We start from the raw sequence: 19,252 nt of genomic DNA, 5'->3' as shown, positions 1-19,252 counted from the left end.
TGTTTTTAACTTTGGATAGTAAAATATATTTTTTCTGCTAGTAAATACCTTATACAGCCCACTTCCTGTTTCTTGTCTGGTCATTAGCCCAGGCTTATGACATGCACAGCGCTCTCTCTCACTCTTGTGAGAGTTTGCCAGGAAGGGAGGAGGGTGAGTCATAAGAGGGCCAATGACAGCTGCAGGGCCTCTTGAGGTGTGTAAATTCAGGAAGTGAATCGGCAGCAGCTTCAGCTGCCCACAGTTAAAATGGCTGCAGCCAGACTCGGTGGAGGGAGATTTCTGCAGCATATTTGGCAAGTACAGAATCACAGTATATATAAAATATGCAAAGTGGTTGGAGGGAAGCTTTAGAATGGCAAAGATGTTTTTATCACAAATGATGTGAGCAAACTGCAGTTCCTCTTTAAATTCTTGATGCCCAACCTGCGGCCCTGGGCTGGTCCTCAAGGCCCTTGCAGGCACCAATCTGTGTTTCCCTATTGCCCTGTTTAAAGTAGATATTTTCAGCAGCCTCATGTAATATGTATTCAGTCTATGACTGTCTCCTGAAGCATGTCCCCAGTCTCCAGCAACTACTATAAACATGTTCACAGTCTGACAGTCTTTTATCCTGTCTGACCATCTGTTGCATCATGTCCGCAATCTCTGACCATCTCGTGTATTATGTCCGCAGTCTCCGATTTTCTCTTGTATCCTGCCCATAGTCTTTTGCTATGAATATTCACTGAATTTTATATGAGGCCATTTGGTGATGGGGGGCCGCACTCAAGGCCCCCCATATAAGGTTGACCATCACTGGTTTAAATGCTGACTTTCCCTGAAAACAAGTGGCTACTGATTAATTTTGGTGCGGACTATATGTCTGGAGGCCTGTGCGCTTCATTTATCTCGTCTTTCTAATCTAATACTTTAATTAAATGCCCAGGCTAATCGGACAGAGCTCCCTGGAGCAGGTTTTTTTTTTTCTTTTTTTTGTTTGGTAGATTTTTGTTTTTAAATTGCGCAATAAATTGTGTTAATTTAAAGAGTACTTTATTTTTTTATTTTTTATAAGGATCATATAAAACTAAATTTAACTCTTAAATTATAGCCAGCATGTTTTCTTAACAGTAACCTTCCAGACTGAGTATTAGAAAGGTAAATTGCATGTTTTCCTTTTAATAATTACAGGACTGAAACACAAAGTCGCTGTTGAAACAGTAACATACGGGGCATTTGTCGACTTTCAGTTTTAATATGAGGGGGAGGGCAGGGCTGGTGGTATATGGATTTGTTTGATGTTGATTTATATCTACCAGCTTGGCTTTAAAGAGCAAATGATGGTGTTATTCTTACTTCAAAAGAGCAGCTTTGCACCCAGGCATCTGCTGTTAATTTATACGGCAAATGAAAGACAAGCGTCTAGGGCCAAGCGCAGGTAATCAATATTAAGAGTCCTCTGTTTTATGTTTACCTGCCATGTGTAAGGGAGGCAAGCAGCTGGCAGATTAAGTGGCTTCAAAGGTCTTTGGTGTTTATAGAGTCACCTGCTTAAAACCTGCTTAGACAGAATACTAAAATGTATAAATATATACTTGGGTTAAGCTTGAAAAGTTCACCTTTTAAATTTACTTAGGCGACAGTCTGCTGGTTGAGTGGCTCGTATTTTCAGTTTTCATACGTCTCAAGAGTTTGCTACTCCATTTTCTGAACTTGTTTCATTGCTAGCATATTTGCTTTCTCAATGGTCCTGAATCTGATCCTGTGAAAATGTAGACATATACAGTACCTGTCTTTCAGAGCCCACTGTAGCCTTGTCCACACTGGAACGGGAGAGGGAGGTTGCAGAGAATGTGAGCAAAAGCTGCAGTCCCAATCAAATGCAGCCTGAAACGGTGATGAATAGGTTTGCAATACCCTATTATAGGTATGGGGACAAAATATCACCTCCCCCAGATGAGAAGCCAATCGCTGGACTTGAATGCCATCACATGGAGGCAAGAGAGGACTATATCCCTGTTGAACCACTTGCCTACTGGGCACTTGTACCCCTTTCCTGCCCAGGAAGATTTTTTAGCTTCCAGCGCTGTCCCACTTCAAATGCCAATTGCACAGTCATGCAACACTGTACCCAAACAAAATGTATAATTTTTTTTCACACAAATAGATCTTTCTTTTGGAGGTATTTATTCAAAATCGAACATTTTGAAAATAAAAAAAGTTTTCAGTCTTTCATATATTTTTTTCATAGTTGTTGTTTTTTTTTTTTTTTTGGTAAACGGATAATTCTTCTCCTTCACTGATGGGTGCTGATGAGGCAGCACAGATAGGTGGCACCGGTAGGCAGCACAGATAGGTGGCACCGGTAGGCAGCACAGATAGGTGGCACCGGTAGGCAGCACAGATAGGTGGCACTGGTAGGCAGCACAGATGGGTGGCACCGGTAGGCAGCCCAGATAGGTGGCACCGGTAGGCAGCCCTGATAGGTGGCACCGGTAGGCAGCCCTGATAGGTGGCACCGGTAGGCAGCCCTGATAGGTGGCACCGGTAGGCAGCCCTGATAGGTGGCACCGGTAGGCAGCACAGATAGGTGGCACCGGTAGGCAGCACAGATAGGTGGCACTGGCAGCACTGATGGGCATTGATTTGCAGCACTGTTGGGACTGCACTGATAATCAGTGGACGTGTCCCTTTTACACAAGTTGATTATCGGCTCTTTTCTCCTCTCCTTTTGCTGTCAGCATGAGGAAAGGAGTGCTAATAACGACTTCTGTTTACATCATGATCAGCAGTGAGCTGATCACGCGGTAAAGAGCCATTGATTGGCTCTTTACCTCAATCTGTACTCAGCAGTGTCCTGAGTGGCGGGAGCAATCACGGGAGGTTGTCATATGAGGACCTCCCAGAACTTGTTGGCCAGTCATTTGACGCGGTTGGCAAGTGGTTTGTTTCAAACATCAGCCATGGGCTGTAACGGTTTTTCTACTCTACCACAAATATTTTGGAGTGCATCTGTAGAAATTTGTGTTCCATCAGCCAGTAGAGCATTTGAGGTCAGGTACTGATTTTGGGTGAAAAGACCTGGCTCACATTTGGCATTCACGTTGACCGCAGAGTTGTATAATAGGGCCACTCAAATGCCTCCACAAAAAACTCAATTATTTAGAACACCATTGCCTAAAATGTAATTTCTTTGTATACTGTACCCTTACAGCAGGCATGTCCAAAGTCCGGCCCGGGGGCCAAATGTGGCCCCCCTGTTGATTTAATATGACCCCCCTGGAGATTTGAATATATATATTGTTTGTGGCCCCCAGTGGCACAAAAGATATATACTGTATTTATTGGCGCTGCCCTGGAGGGGACAGGACGAGCGCTGTCAGATTCCATGAAGAGAATGTCCTGTTTACTCAGCAGCGTCTCTATTGAAAGTCCCGTCTCCTGGGATGCCACATGTGAGGCTGCATTCATGGCACATGTGAGGCTGCATTCATGGCACATGTGAGGCTGCATTCATGGCAATGGTAAGCCCATGCGTGTTATACGCCGATAAATATGGTATATCCAAATAACACGCCCAAGCTCATCCTTGGTCCTAAGCAGCGCTCTGGGATTTGTTTGGGCCACAAAAGAAATGTATACAGTATATCCAAATAATACGCCCGTGCTCATCTCATCACCACAAAGGCAAGAGAATTCTTGTTGGGCCGTGTATTGGTGCTCGGACGAACACACTTAGACCGAATTTTAATAGTTCAAAGAATTTCAGGCAAAATAGTTGGCCCTCACGCATGTTCACTTCATCAAATCTGGCCCTCTTTGAAAAAAGTTTGGACACCCCTGCCTTACAGTATGCTTCACCGCTAAATACAATAAGTTGGAGGGATGTTCATATGCCCTTGGCCATTCGTTGTAAGTATAAGAGAGAGTGACTAGTAAGTAAACCTGTTACTTTGTACAACATGGGCAAAGTACTAGGTCATTTTAATAGAAAAGTTAGATGGAATAGACTATAGTAGTGCTTTTTTTTTTTTTTCATTGTAGGTAGAACTCGCAATTTTACTTGTTGGTTTGCCTTATGGATTGTAAAGTATAGACCTGTGTGTAAGCATAAATAACCTTGCTGAGATCCCACCAAAGTAATGGACCAAAGACCTCCCTGCGACATCGACCTCACCGCCCCACCTAGAATAGCCATGTTCTGTATTGCAGACTAGTTTTTAGCTTTCTTTAAAATGTCTGCGAACAAGAAAATTGTTACAGAATTTTTTTTTATTTATTTTAACTATAAGAATACGGTCTTGTATATTTTCATAGGCAGAAGTCATTATCTGCAGTATCTGTGCAATTCCGAAATAATTCTGTGTTGGTGTAGACTGTGTTTAAAGATCTGATAGTGGGATCTAAAAGGCGCTATGTGTATCAAAGTCGCAATAGAAGGAAACCCGTTCTGCTGTGCAACATTTGTTTCATATTTCATGGTACATTTAAGGAACATTCCATATTGCCAAGTGAAAAGTCTAGCTCGCTGCAAAAAGATAACACATCCTTTGTAATTTTAACAGAGCAAAACTTTGCTTTTTTTCTGCCATTTTGGTGGGGAACATTGGATTTCTCAATTCCCCCAAATGTTGTGATAGTATCTTGTTCAGACACTTAACAGGAGGAAGAGTGTTGTTTTTATATGCTTTTGTCATTTAGGAAAAAATTATTTTTGGCAGATACACTCAACCAAGCAAGGTATTTGATGAAAGATGGGGACAGTTTAGCCCACCTAGTTTCTCAGTTGTATAATGCCGCGTACGCATGATCGGACATTCTGACAAAAGTCAAATGTGAGCTTTTTGGTCGGAAATTCCAACCGTGTGTAGGCTCTTTTTCTGTCGGAATTTCCGCCAAGAAAAATTTGAGGGCTGGTTCTCAAATTTTTCCCATGTGAAAAGTTCTTGTCGGAAATTACGATAGTCTGTATGCAATTCCGATGGAGAAAAATCCTACGCATGCTCGGAATCATTGAACTTAATTTTTCTTGGCTCGTCGTCGTGTTGTACTTCACCGCGTTCTTGACGGTCAGAATTTGGTGTTTGAGCCAAAATTCTGTCGTAAAAAAATCCACAGTTTTCTTGTCAGAATTTCCGATCGCGTGTATGCGGTATAAGAGTAATACAATTAAGCTTGTCAGGTTTGCACTTAATTTACAGTAGACAAAAAATGGTCTGTCATTTGTCAACCTGGAAAACCAAGCTACATCCTGGAGGATTCGGTAGATCCTTTTTTTAGCTTTTGTAGAGCTTTAGGGCTCTTTCACACGGAGCGGATCCGTAATTGATCCGCTCCGTTAGCCCGTTTGGCTCAGCGGGGATTCCTCCGTAAATCCCCGCTGAGCTGTCGGTGGACAGGGCGGTCCCCGCACACTGTGCAGAGACCGCCCTGTCTCTCCTCTGCTCTCCCCTATGGGGAATCGTATGAATACGGACCGTGTGTCCGTATTCATCCGATCCGTTCCGTCGGACAAAGGAAAAATAGGGGTTTCTTCCGTCCGCAAAAGCGGATCTTTGCGGATGGTTGCGTATGTTAGCGGATTCATCATCCGCTAACGTCTGCAATCCCATAGTGATACATTACAAGTCCGCAAACGGACTTGTAATAAACGGACCGTTTGTCCATATGTGTGAAAGGGCCATTAAGGTCCATGCGCACTAGGAGCAGCAAAGAAATGCCAGTACCTCTGGCGGAAAAAGCTGCAGAAAACATTCTCCTAATAGTTCATATTGCACCAGAGATCTGGAAAGAGTTCATGGGCATTTGCTTTTAGAAGTGTCGTCGTCCCCCCCCCCCCCCCCCCAAACCTTTCCCCCATTTTTCTGTCTGAAAATGCCTCTCAAACGCAGGGAAGTTTTTTTTTTTTTTCTGTCTTTTTAAACTCTCCACTTGCAATATATGCTTCTAAACTCCTTAAGAATGGACACATAGTATAACATTGAGCTGCTTCTACATTCAGGAGAAGAAAAAACAAAACTTCTGTAGAAGCGTCCTTTTTTTTTTTTTTTTTTTTTTTAGTCCAGTGTGCATGGACCCTTAAAATGTTGGTGGTAGTAGATCAACACCATAAATGTTAATTTTATTCCCTCTGCCCTCATTTGTTTTGTGAATAAGCCGAGCTATTGAAGGGGGTTCATACTGATTTTGTTTTTTTAATGTATTGCAGCAATTTTTGTAAATAATTTTTTTCCTTCTCTTGCTTATAGGATGAACTGGACCTCTCAGACAAGCACAGGGAAGCTATGTTTGCCCTTCCAGCTGAGAAGAAATGGCAGATTTACTGCAGCAAGAAAAAAGTAAGTGCGGTTAGCAGTTTAAAAGATGTATGGGATTTCAAAATAACAAACATTCATGCGCACCTAGGTGGATGGAGCATCAGTCCAATACTGCATCTATTCTACACCACCTCTAAGGCCTCGTACAGACGACCGGATCTATCCGCTGGGATTGATCCGCGGATCAGTTCCAGCAGACAGATCCGGTCGTGTGTAGGCCCGAGCGGATATTTTCCAGCGGATAAAAATCCAGCCGACGGATTTTCAGCGGATAAAAATTTCTTAGCATGCTAAGAAATCTATCCGCTGGAATCTGTCCTTCGGACTTATCCGGTCGTCTGTACAGACTCACCGGATAAGTCCGTCCGATCCCCATCCCTCGCATGCGTCGAAGTGATTCGACGCATGCGTGGAAGTATTTACCCTCCAGGGTCGCGCACGTCGCATTCGTCGTGGCGACGGCGCGGCACGTCACCGTGTATGTTTTCCGTGGGGATTTTGATCTGATGCCATCAGATCAAAATCCGGAGGAGGAATATCCTCTCGTCTGTACGAGGCCTAAGACCGAGAACTGAGTGATCAAAGGGCACCAATTGCTCAGTTCTCAGTCTTCAGTGAGCAGAGAACCAGTGACCGTCTACACTGCCCCTCCAGGGATCAATAGAGTTTAGGACTGAGGAGGGGACAGGAGTGGGTGGCTAAGGGTCGTGAAGACATGATGAGAGGCTGAGCCAGCTGCCAGTCAGGCATTTGAGTTGATCTCCACAATAAAATCTGGAATGACAGATTACCTGAATGACCGGTTTGCATTTAAAAAAAATGTTTTTGCCATTTCTGGTGCAGGAAGAAAATATGGTGTGACGACCGCCATTTTATTCTCGGGGGAGGGGGGGGGGGGTTTGGGGTTATTTAGTAATTTTCTGGCAACAATAAAAGATTTTTAACTTTTAAACACCAAATCTCATACAGAGGCTCCGGGCTGAAGTGGTTAACTACTTGGTAACCGCCCTATAGCCGAAATACGGCTACAAGGCGGTTCCCTAACTCTAGGAGGGAGTCAATATACGTCCTCCCAGAGAGTCACAATTGCGCGCCCGAGCGGGCGCGCACACGCGATCACCGGCGCTCGGCGGGTCCACGGGACCCGCAGCAACACGGATCGCGGTAAGGAGCCAATGGAAGCGGCTCCTTACCACGTGATCGCGCCGTCCAATGACGGCGCGATCACTTGTAAACAAACCGGCGTCATGTAATGACGCCGGTTCCTCCCTCTCCTCTCTGTACCGTTCGGTACAGTGTGAGAGGAGAGGGAGGGGGGGGGGGGATCGGGCGGCAGCAGCAGCTGCCGCACTGTGGGCTGGATCTGTGACAATTGCAGTCACAGATCCAGCCATCCCTGCGCAATACTCTGCAAAATAAAAATAATGATGAGTGCAATACTCTGCAATACCCCACCCCATACTCTGCAATACCCACCCCCCCCATACTCTGCAATACCCACCCCCCCCCATACTCTGCAATACCCACCCATACTCTGCAATACCCCCCCCATACTCTGCAATACCCCCCCCCATACTCTGCAATACCCCCCCCCCCCCCATACTCTGCAATACCCCCCCCCCCATACTCTGCAATACCCCCCCCCCATACTCTGCAATACCCCCCCATACTCTGCAATACCCCCCCCATACTTTGCAATACCCCCCCCATACTCTGCAATACCCCCCCATACTCTGCAATACCCCCCCATACTCTGCAATACCCCCCCCCCATACTCTGCAATACCCCCCCCCCCATACTCTGCAATACCCCCCCCCATACTCTGCAATACCCCCCCCCCCATACTCTGCAATACCCCCCCCCCATACTCTGCAATACCCCCCCCCCATACTCTGCAATACCCCCCCCCATACTCTGCAATACCCCCCCCCATACTCTGCAATACCCCCCCCCCCATACTCTGCAATACCCCCCCCCATACTCTGCAATACCCCCCCATACTCTGCAATACCCCCCCATACTCTGCAATACCCCCCCAATACTCTGCAATACCCCCCCAATACTCCGCAATACCCTCAATACTCCAATACCTTGCAATACGTCGCCTATGGGGATTTTTAAGTAGCAACGTTTGGCGCAATTTCACGAGCGTGTGCAATTTTGAAGGGTGACATGTTGGGTATCTATTTACTCGGCGTAACTTCATCTTTCATATTATGCAAAAACATTGGGCTAACTTTACTGTTTTGTTTTTTTTTTAAGCACAAAACTGTTTTTTTTTTTTAAAAACACGCGTTCAAAAAATTGCTGCGAAAATACCGTGCAAGATAAAAAGTTGCAACAACCGCCATTGTATTCTCTAGGGTCTTTGAAAAAAAAGCATATATATCATATATACATCATATATATATATATATATGATGATTTTTACATGTAGGAGAGAAATGTCAAAATTGGCCTGGGTGCTCCAGAACGCCTGATGGTGCTCCCTGCATGTTGGGCCTCTCTATGTGGCCACGCTGTGTAAAAGTCGCACACATGTGGTATCGCTATACTCGGGAGGAATAGCAGAATGTGTTTTGGGGTGTAATTTGTAGTATGCATATGCTGTGTGTGAGAAATAACCTGCTAATATGACAGAAACTAGATTTTTTTTTTTTTTTTACAGAATTTTCAGTCTTTTTTCTTTTATAGCGCAAAAAATAAAAACCGCAGAGGTGATCAAATACCACCAAAAGAAAGCTCTATTTGTGGGAAAAAAAGGACAAAAATTTCAGATGGGTACAATGTTGTATGACTGAGTAATTGTCATTCAAATTGTGAGAGCACCGAAAGCTGAAAATTGGTCTGGTGATTAAGGGGGTTTTCGTGCCCAGTGGTCAAGTGGTTAAAGAAAAAATCTGGGAGGTTTACAATCACTTTAATTTGGCAAAACAATTTCTAAAGACGGAGTAAGTAAAGATAACTGGAATCCACAGATGATGAAACATGAGCGGTTCTACGCCTTCCCTATTCTATCCACAGTTGCACGAAATTGAATATATAAGTTCAGGTATATTATAAAGCCTTCCGGCCTCGCCCAGCCCCTAACCTAATGACCTATGGTAAGCTCCACAGTCCAGGTGCTTACTCTTCCTGATAGTGCCGGCCTCCTGCAGTGCTTACACACTTTGTTCCTAATGCTTATCTTCCCCTTTCTGTGCAGTAACTCCCCATGGTTTATAGTTAGCCCATAGGTATGGCCCCATTAAGTCTATGGGGAATCACTGCACAGGTGAGGAATACTGTAAACATTGGAGGAGGTCACTGACATTGGTAATAGATGAGTAAGCATGGGTGAAGGCGAAGCAATATGAAACTAGATTAGGTTGGGGGGCTGGGGGCCTTTATTAAACCTGTTCCTTTAAAAAGTAACTGACATCTGCAAGCTGTGCTCCAATATAGGCAAAGCTGTGCTCCAATATAGGCAAGCAGAGGGCAAAGCACTAGTCCCTATTATTGGCTGTAGTCTGCCTGCAGCTGATCACTCATTGCTGACTTATAATGCATTGTTCTTCCCTGTGTCTGTGTCCAGGTGGCTATTTTGTCAGAGCCTCTAGCAAACGGTACAGAGGGGATCTAAGTAATATGATCAAACTCTACTCTAGATCTGAGACTTGCAGTCTTCAGAGCCAGCAGTGCCTTATATGTAATACTGCAGATATACAGCTATGAGGCTAAATCCACAGGAGTGCCTAAGCATGCCATACATTGATGTTTTTTGGGAGAAATTTAAGACAAAAGGTTGATTTATTTCAGTAATTCAATTCAACAAGTGAACATTTTTATATATAATTATAGATTCATTACACGCAGAGATATATTTCAAGCATTTTTCTTTTCATTTTAATTATGGCTTATAGCTAGTAAAATTGTACCGTACATAAGACCAATAAAAAAAAAAATACAGAAATGTTGGCTTACTGAACAGCATGTCCATGTACAGTATAGTGTGCACTCAATACTTGGACGGGGTTCCTTTTGCATGAATTGCTGCATCAATGCAGTGTGGCATGGAGGTTATCATCCTGTGGCACTGCTGATGTGTTATGGAAGCCCAGGTTGGCCAGCAAACTCATCTGACCTAAACCCCATAGAGAGCCTGTGTGCTATTGTCGAAAGAAAGAAGAGTGACACCAGACCCAACAATGCAAATGAGCTGAAGACCACTATCGAAGCACCTGGGCTTCGTAATGCCTCGGCAGTGCCACAGGCTGATCGCCTCTATTCCACGTCGCATTGATGCAGTAATTCATGCAAAAGGAGCCCTGACCAAGTGCATACTGGGTGCTCAACATGCAAAAGGAGCCCTGACCAAGTGCATACTGGGTGCTCAACCTGTTGCCCTCCACCTGTTGAACTACAATACCTATCATGCTTCTGCCTTTGGGAGTCATGCTTGTAACGGTCAGCGGCTTGCAATGGCTCGTGGAGCTGCTTGTTCTGTAATGCTGTGCATGGACATACTTTCCAGTAAGCCAACATTTCTATATTAAAAATATATCGCTGTGCGTGTAAGGGCTCTTTCACACGGAGCGGATCCGTATTGATCCGCTCCGTTAGCCCGTTTGGCTCATCGAGGATTCCTCCGTTAATCCCTGCTGAGCTGTCGGCGGACAGGGCGGTCCCCGCACACTGTGCAGAGACCGCCCTGTCTTTGCTCTGCTCTCCCCTATGGGGAATCGGATGAATACGGACCGTGTGTCCGTATTCATCCGTTCCGCCAGACGGAAGAAAAATAGGGGTTTCTTCCGTCTGAAAAAGCGGAACTTTGTGGACGCGGATCGTTACGGACGTTAGCGGATGCATCATCCGCTAACGTCTGCAATCCCATAGGGATACATTACAAGTCCGTAAACGGACTTGTAATAAACGGTCCGTTTGTCCGCCCGTGTGAAAGGGCCCTTACGCATCTATATAAATTGTTTCACTTTTTGAAACTAATATAACTGAAATAAATTAACTTTTTGTTATTCTAATTTTATAAAATGCACCTGTATAATTAGAAGGTATGATTGTTTCTTCCTGCACCAGAAATGGCAAAAACATTTTTTTAAAATGCAAACCTGTCATTCATATTCTATTCATGGTGCTGTTTTTACTCTGGAGCCAAATAATGCACCACAAAACAGCTGATCTACTATGTGCTTACGATGGGTGCTTGTTAATAAAGGATTTGTCATTACCGGACCTGAAGCTGAAGGTCATACAACTTTCTTGGAGTGCTGTCTAAGCAGGGACAATTAACCGCTTGGAACAGACACACTGTAGAGGTTTAATAGGCCCGTTAAGTGCATTCTCTTTATGATGGAATGTAAAGTGAAGTTTCTCCTCTACTAGATACAGACTAACACTAATTTATAGAGTGTTATCACTGTATTAACACAAAAGAGACTGGCGAGTGGAATAAACTGACCCTCATTCTGTGCTTTACTGACCTGTTAACAGGTTGAGATGTCACCCTTACGTGCAGGGATCTGAGTGCCAGGGATGAGAAGTGCTGTTGGTTTCCAGCATGAGATAGAGCCATTTATACATTCAATTTGCATTTAATCACCTCATAATAATATAATTTGCATAACCACTGGCGTGAGGCAAAGAACTTTACGACCATCCTTTTTAATTGGGTTGCAATTCCCTCATGATCAAATGGCCGATAGTGTGATGGATCTAAAAGTGCTCTTGAGTCAAACTAGGAAATTGTGCTTGGAAATACATAAAGGGTCATATGGAATCTGCAATCGTAGACGAATGCGGCACATGCATGACTACCCCTACTATCTCAGCCATTCCAAATCTAACAGTATATCTTATTTTTTTAAAGTTGATGATGGCCCATGCATAGCCAAATTTAAAACTGATTGTTTTAAGACTAAATATTTTTTTCCCAAAATCTAGCAGAAAAACGCTGACATTAAAGTGGTTGTAAACCCGTTACAACCACTTTTACCTACAGGTAAGCCCAGATTAAGGCTTACCTGTAGGTGCTCAAAATATCTCCTAAACCTCCACGGTTTAGGAGACATTTACAAATGAGGCGGTTGCCGATGTCTACGGCGCATTGCGCACTTTAGAAACGGTCAGGGTGCCGTTTCTAAAGGAGATTGTGCTGTGACTGGCGGCTCCTGCGCGCAATGAGTGATGTCATTGCAGCTCTGGCTAATCACAGCACCGGAGCCACAATACCCGGAAGGAAGATGGATGCTTCGTGGAATAGGGGACAGCGGTGACATCGCAGGCTTCGGTTTCAGGTAAGTGACACATAATGGGCTACTATGTGATGCCCACTATGCTTTACCTTTGCAGGGAAACAAAGAGGAAGTTAAACCCATCAGGGTTTACTTCCTCTTTTTAAAGTGTTACTAAACCCACAACTGTAAAATCTTTCTGTATATGCAGCATAGCATGCTTGTTATACTCACTGTGGAACTTAAGGGGTTACTCCTCTGCATTGTGTAAAAAGTCTGTTTTATCCTGTATGCACAGATTCTCCCCTCCTGCACCAATTATCTGGGGAAAGCCAGCGAACACAGGCAGAGTAGCCAACCTGCACATGCTCAGTTGTGTCTTTTATGCTGGAGAGAAAAATTACTTGTTGATCAGAGCTAGCCAGGTCACATGATATTGGCATCACACATGTGGGTGTGTATACAGGCTGCAGTGGAAAACTCCACCTTCCTGATCTCTCAGCACTGGAGAAACTGTGCAGTTTATCACTGGCCGTGGTACAGTATACAGATCAGCCAAAAGGGTATATAGTGGCAATATTTTTCATGTAAAAAGATTTATAAGCTGTGGGCACTGTGGGGAGCAGATGAACTGTTTTCATATTACTGGGTTTATTAACACTTTAAGAATCTATTCCAAATGAATAAATAATATAACCAAATCAACCCTAAATCTGATCCCATTAGGTTAATGGGCTAATCCACTTATGTGATTATAGTTAATGTGGAGCCTGGTGATCTGCATCCGCCCCTGGCTTCTTTATTTTTTAATTCTTTATTTAGAGGCCAAGGAATTTTACATTCAAAAAGAGATAAAGATATAAAATAATACAAAGGTACATCCTGACATAGCTAGTACAAAAAAAAACTCCTCCTAGGTTTACTGGCTAGAACGTAAAAAGAAACAACATGCCTTTGACACCAGTACATAGTTCAGGATGACAGCCATGTTTTTTGGCAAATCCCGAGCAATTTTGTGTTTTTACTAGTTCAAAGTGAGCCAACGGTCTCATTGACCGAACATATAAAGAAGAAAGTACAGAAAAAGTATACGGAAGGGTGGGAGAGGCTCCTGGATTCTTTTATATCTTGAATACTCCATCAGTTAGATTTTTGGCCATAATTCCCAACCTGTTCCTTTCCACCTGGGAGGGTTAGGTGTTTCCACACACCTTTACAGTATATGTTGCAACAGTTGCAGTTTCATTTACCATAATATCCCTCAGTTGGTGTAAAATAATCATACAGGAAGCGAAAAGGCGTTTTTAGTTTCTCCCTCGTGTTTCGTAATCAAAATACTATAGAATAAGGATTTGGTTTGTTGTTTATACTTAAATAATGTTTGGGCAACCCAATTAGGAATTATAAAATTGAAACGCAAATGTTTGAAGTTGAACTTTTCCCCTGGATTTCCTAAACATGGATTCCGGGTTTGTTTTTAATATAGTGAATAGGCAGGTGTTTAGGTGTTAATATCCGATGTCCAATGCCCCATACATGTGCATTATCCGCTTCTAAATAGCCCATGCATGTGCAGTAGAAGACCTGCGGGATGTTTTAAGTTGCACCTGCACACATCATTTCCCCATGTATGCATTGTTCGGCCTGGCTCTATTGGTCATAGATGACAGCGCTGGATAAAGTGGGAATCGTTCCAGTGTATGCCCAATGTTGCCATCCATATAGTGGCTATCACTTAAAATGTAATCGCTACTGTGCATGCATTAGATCTTACCATCATATTGATGGCAGCATTGCACACACAAAAAATACTACTGCACTTGCTTGGCTAACCTTGCCAGGCAACACTAACCACACATGTGCAGAGATGTGGGATATTGCTATTAATATGGCAGGTAGATCTGGCCTTTGCATTGCTGGATGTGTTCAGCCTGCAGCCTTCTATCAATAAACCAGTGGTGATGGCCTCTGAGTTTTCTGAAGAGTCCCCTAAACTGCCATACCCCTTTGACATCTTCCCTAAAGAGTATGCAACAGCAGTAATTAGGAATGCGTATGTGAAGAACAGCTGTTGGTATATTTGATCTACCTAGAGTTGTTCTTGAATACATTTAGTGTATATATTTTTCCCTTACATCTGTTGGGCACCATATACTCTACACAGATAGACCTTTCTTTTCGAAGTAGGGCTAGTTGGAAGGCTAAATCTTCTGAAACTGGTGCAACGGGAAACCTACATTTCAGGACAAAAATAAAACAAAATATCCATGAACTGCAACTCGCTTCCCACAAGATGGCAGTTTATTGCAGGGCTCAAAATTTCAAGTCCTGAGCTACTAGCCAAACCTCAGGGGTTCCTCGCCAACAGTTGCCCGACCCAACCCCTACCATGCCCCGCCCTAAACACGCCCTCATAAATTATATCATGAAATGACACTTAAAATGTTTTATGCAGAATTAAGTTCTAAAAATAAATATTAACAACTTTATCTCTGCCCGCTGATGCAGCCTGCCCGTGCCCACCATGCTGCCTGTGTCCTTCATGCTGTCTATCTGTGCCCATTATGCTGCCAATATTTGTCCTTAATGCAGGGAACAGAGGAGAGGAAGTTAATTACCGGGTGGATGATGAGCGCACCGAGGAACATCACAGCTTTCATTTCGATTGCCGTGTGTTCGCGCCGCTCGCAGTCACATGCAGCCCTGCCCCCTGGCCGGGGAACTTTGATACACGTCACTCGTGATTGGACAGGTGATCTGTCTATCAAAGTCCCGGGACCAGGGGGCGGGGTTGTGTGTGACAGCGGGTGCAGGGAACACACAGCAATTGAAATGAGAGCCGCCAGTGATGATCCCTGCGCTCTGATAATCCGGTCGCCTGCCCTTCCTCGCCAGCCCTCAAAATCCACTCGCAAAATGCGAGTGGATTTTTTGAGGGCTGGTTTATTGTAAAATGTACAAGCACAAACATTAAAAACCATGATAAGTAATCCTAAAATGTATCACCCCCTTGCTTCCAAAAATTTTAAGATAATTTCTCAAGTAATGTGCCCCATATTGTGCAGAGATTGACCAGTTTCACGGGCTACAGTAGTGTAGTGCACCCTGGGCTGTACCTGGTGTTTAATAAGAGCAGAAGATCCCAGGAACCACATCAGAACAAGACCTGCTGTAGATAAGTGGCACTAAGCCTGGACCCCATCAGGCCACGCCCCAACGCGTTTCACTCTGCCCGCTGAAGCTTACTCATGGGGTCACTGCACCTGGTATTGCTTGGGCTCCATTCACACCTGAGCACAGCGACAGCTGGTGTAGCACATTTTATTAGCACTTTTGTGTTTTTAGTGGAGTGTTTTTGGAGCAGCACCATTCATTTGAATGGGCTTCCCTCCAGTACAAAAATGCTCCAAAGAGGCTTGTGTACCAAATCTTGGCACCGAGACAGGAGCTTTTGGCATTGTGAGATTGTAGCACGTTTTTGATGCTCGACAATTGTGGCAAAATCATCCTGCGTTTGGGGTGCCTTCAAGAAATAATGGCATCACAAACGCGTTCTGCCTGCGATCTGGATCGCTCGGTTGTGATGAACGGAGCCTTAGTATCTGTGGCATAAAGTCCCTCATTCAAGGATCATTCTGGGGGCATGCATTTTTGGATTTTATTCATTCATAGAGAATGTAATGTATCTACTTTATGAGGAATATTCGCCTTCATCCTGTGAAATCAGAAAAAAAAAGCGGCTTATGTTGCTGGAAGGTTTGAAATGAAAGCTTAAAAGTGCTACCTCTAGGCTGAAACCTGTCAAACTCTTAGTGGATGAGCCACATATGCCACAGATATAGACCATATAGTCTAAAAACTTTTCTTAAAATTGATTTTTGGGAGCAAGAGGAGATATATTTTATGACTGGTTACCATGGTTTTTAATGTTTGTGTTTGTTCTCTGAACAATAAACTATTGTGTGGGAAGTGATATGCAGTCTTCAGATATTTCATTTTTTTATGTTCTTTATCATTTTTTTTATTATTACTGTGCTGATCATGTTTATTTTTTGTGGATTCATGGAGTTTAGAAGATAGGCTCTTTTTACTTCGTTGCCCTTGTTATATAAATACTGGGGATTCCATATCGTTCTTTTCATTTTTTTTTTTTTTTTACCATTTCCTCCTTTTTTTGGACCTAGGCAGAATATAACCCTTTTAGTATGTTGGTATTGGAAACATACATTCAGTAAACCTTTGTTTCATTCTCTAAACCCAAATAAATTACATTTTTACCCTTTTGATGTTCTTAATTGGTTGTCATTCAGGAACTGTGTCCTTTGTTTCCATTAGACCATCACACCAGTACAATGTGGGGACCATATTTCTTTTCTTCTAATAAAATCTGGATTAAAAAAAAAAAAAATCCAGAGACTAAGCTAGTTGTCCTTTCTTTTCATTTTAAATGTAAACCATTCGTAAAGACTCACTGGAACAATTCTGTTTTCCTTGTTTATTTTACATGTCGTTTGAGGTCATCTTTTCATCTAAAACAGCTTTCTTTACTAAGGTGTTTAAATAGTTTACATTACTGATGGAAAGAGTTCAAACTTTTTTAAAACGTTTTATTTTTATTTTTGCATGATTTACGTATTTTCTTTTTCTCCATTGTTGCACTTGAGAATGAAAGGACGAGTCTTGTTGCTGTGGACAACAAACCATAGACACGCTGATAAATTAGGACTATGGTCCTCTTCTGATCTTCGTGCATAGACATTTTGGTTTTCCCCAACTGGATATAATAATACTACGGTACATTGCATCGGCTTTATGCCTCATTAGATAATGTTCCCCCATTTTACATTTTTTTTTTTTTTTACTTTTGGAGGCACATCATTTTGTTTCTCTGGTGGCTATTTTATAAATGTATAGCCAGAGCTAGATACATATTTTGAGGTGTCAATATTCCTAAAGATGAATTCCACGTATATTTATTTTTTATACATTACATTGGTCCATTTTGAACCAAATGTAACTACCCGTATTTGCCGGTGTATAAGGCGACCGGGTGTATAAGGCGACCCCTTTAATTTTACAGTTTTTTAAGATTTTTTTGCCTGTACTCACCGTATAAGACCACCCCCCTTCCAAGGCTTCTGACGCTTCATATTTCTTACTTCTGGAGCCATATTCTTCTTCCTTCTTGCTGGAGCTGGAGCCAATCACAGCGAGCAATGTATTCTATTAATGAATACAAAGCCTGCTTGGATTGGCAGAGGCTGTAACATCATCTGCCCACGCCTCTCTGACTCTCAAAGCCAATCCGAGCAGGCTACTGTATGTAGCCTGCTCGGATTGGCAGAGGTTGTTACTACAATCCGAGCAGGCTCTGTATTCTCATTTGAATACATCGCTCACCGGGATTGGCTAAGTGGTATATACCGTATGTAGCCGAAGCAGCTGACCCGGCGTATAAGACGACCCCTGCTTCTTTGCCAGTTTTTTAAAGTGTAAAATGTAGTCTTATACGCCAGCAAATACAGTAAGTATATACCATACCTGACCGGTACCCATTAGAAGCTGGAAATCACTAGACACCACTACGCCAGTGATCTCCATTTGCTTCCAGGTCCCACCCTGAGCGGCTGTCCTGCTGCATTGTGAACACCAGTGTCACAGCCTGCCACTTCATCTCATCCCATAAAAGAATGCTTTATGTTTATTCAGAAAATGCAAAGCATTCTCTGAATAGTGACTGTGCCAAATGGCTGACCACCTGTGTTCAGAATGCTGCAGGGCAGCCATTCGGCACGGTAGCCAGAAGCGACTGTGGTTAGCGGTGTCTACTTCAGTGATTTCTAGCTTCCAAGGGCATCAACCAGGTATGGTATACACAGTTATATTGGTCCAAGCTGGATAAAATATGTATAAATAATATGTAGAAAATTTCCATACCAGGAATTCCTCTTTAAAAGATGTATGTTTTTTTTTCTTTGTTTGTTTTTTTTTAGAATGATACAGTACCTAGGTGGATGCAGTATTGATCCCCCGGCGCTTCTAACATTGAGAACCGAGCGATCGAACACCATCAGTTGCTCGGTTCTCACAGCTTCCTGAGCAGAGAGCTGGTGACTCACTGGAGCGCTGGGCTGTTGAGGGGGCAAGAGCAGCCATCTCTGGTTCTCAGCGGGGTGACAGTCCAGGCATGTGGGTGGATCCCGACTTCATTGTTGCAACCTTGCCCAAGCTTGGACCGACTCTGACGTCAGCTGACAGAGGGCGTCCGCCCACTTTCTGCTGAAAATGGGTCACAGGAGTGCAGAACGAACTACACTCCTCTGACCCACAGGAGAAGTACAGCCAAAACGAGCTTCCTTGAAAGTGAATCTACAGCCAAACCTTTTTATTTCACTTTGAATAGTATTGATAAGGGTTGGAATTCCTGTCAGATTGCTGTCTGTGTCTCCATTGGGAAGATTCACCTTTGTCCTGGTGATCATTGTCCGCAAAGTGATATCAAATCTAACATTGTACATTTCTTACCGTACACTTACATTGTTTTTAACACATTTGTTAGAAAATATTGTCTGTATTGCCTTCATGCCTTTTAACAGTTCAGTATGTGGGGAACGGTGCAAAATATTAGGATTTGTGAGTGGGCTACTTTTGTGCCTCAACATTTTCTTGCTGTGTATGTTTGAACCAGGAATAAAAAAAATTAAAAGGGGGGGGGGGGGGGACTTT

At 43.3% G+C, this 19,252-nt stretch overlaps 1 protein-coding gene across 4 annotated transcripts in view; it reads left to right on the top strand.

Annotated features, from left to right (window-relative positions):
• DAAM1 (dishevelled associated activator of morphogenesis 1) overlaps window positions 1–19,252 on the top strand; it is a 232,703-nt gene that overhangs the window by 120,392 nt on the left and 93,059 nt on the right. For all 4 annotated transcript variants that reach the window (XM_040332233.1, XM_040332231.1, XM_040332232.1 and 1 more), the window contains one exon: window positions 6,231–6,320. In XM_040332233.1, the coding sequence (XP_040188167.1) occupies window positions 6,231–6,320 (90 nt within the window). The remainder of the gene's footprint in view (window positions 1–6,230; window positions 6,321–19,252) is intronic.

This window comes from Rana temporaria, chromosome 13, assembly GCF_905171775.1.
Source record: "Rana temporaria chromosome 13, aRanTem1.1, whole genome shotgun sequence".
Classification (NCBI taxonomy): Eukaryota; Metazoa; Chordata; class Amphibia; order Anura; family Ranidae; genus Rana; species Rana temporaria.
The sequence above is the reverse complement of the archived record's forward strand: the minus strand, read 5'-3'. Positions and strand labels throughout refer to the sequence as shown.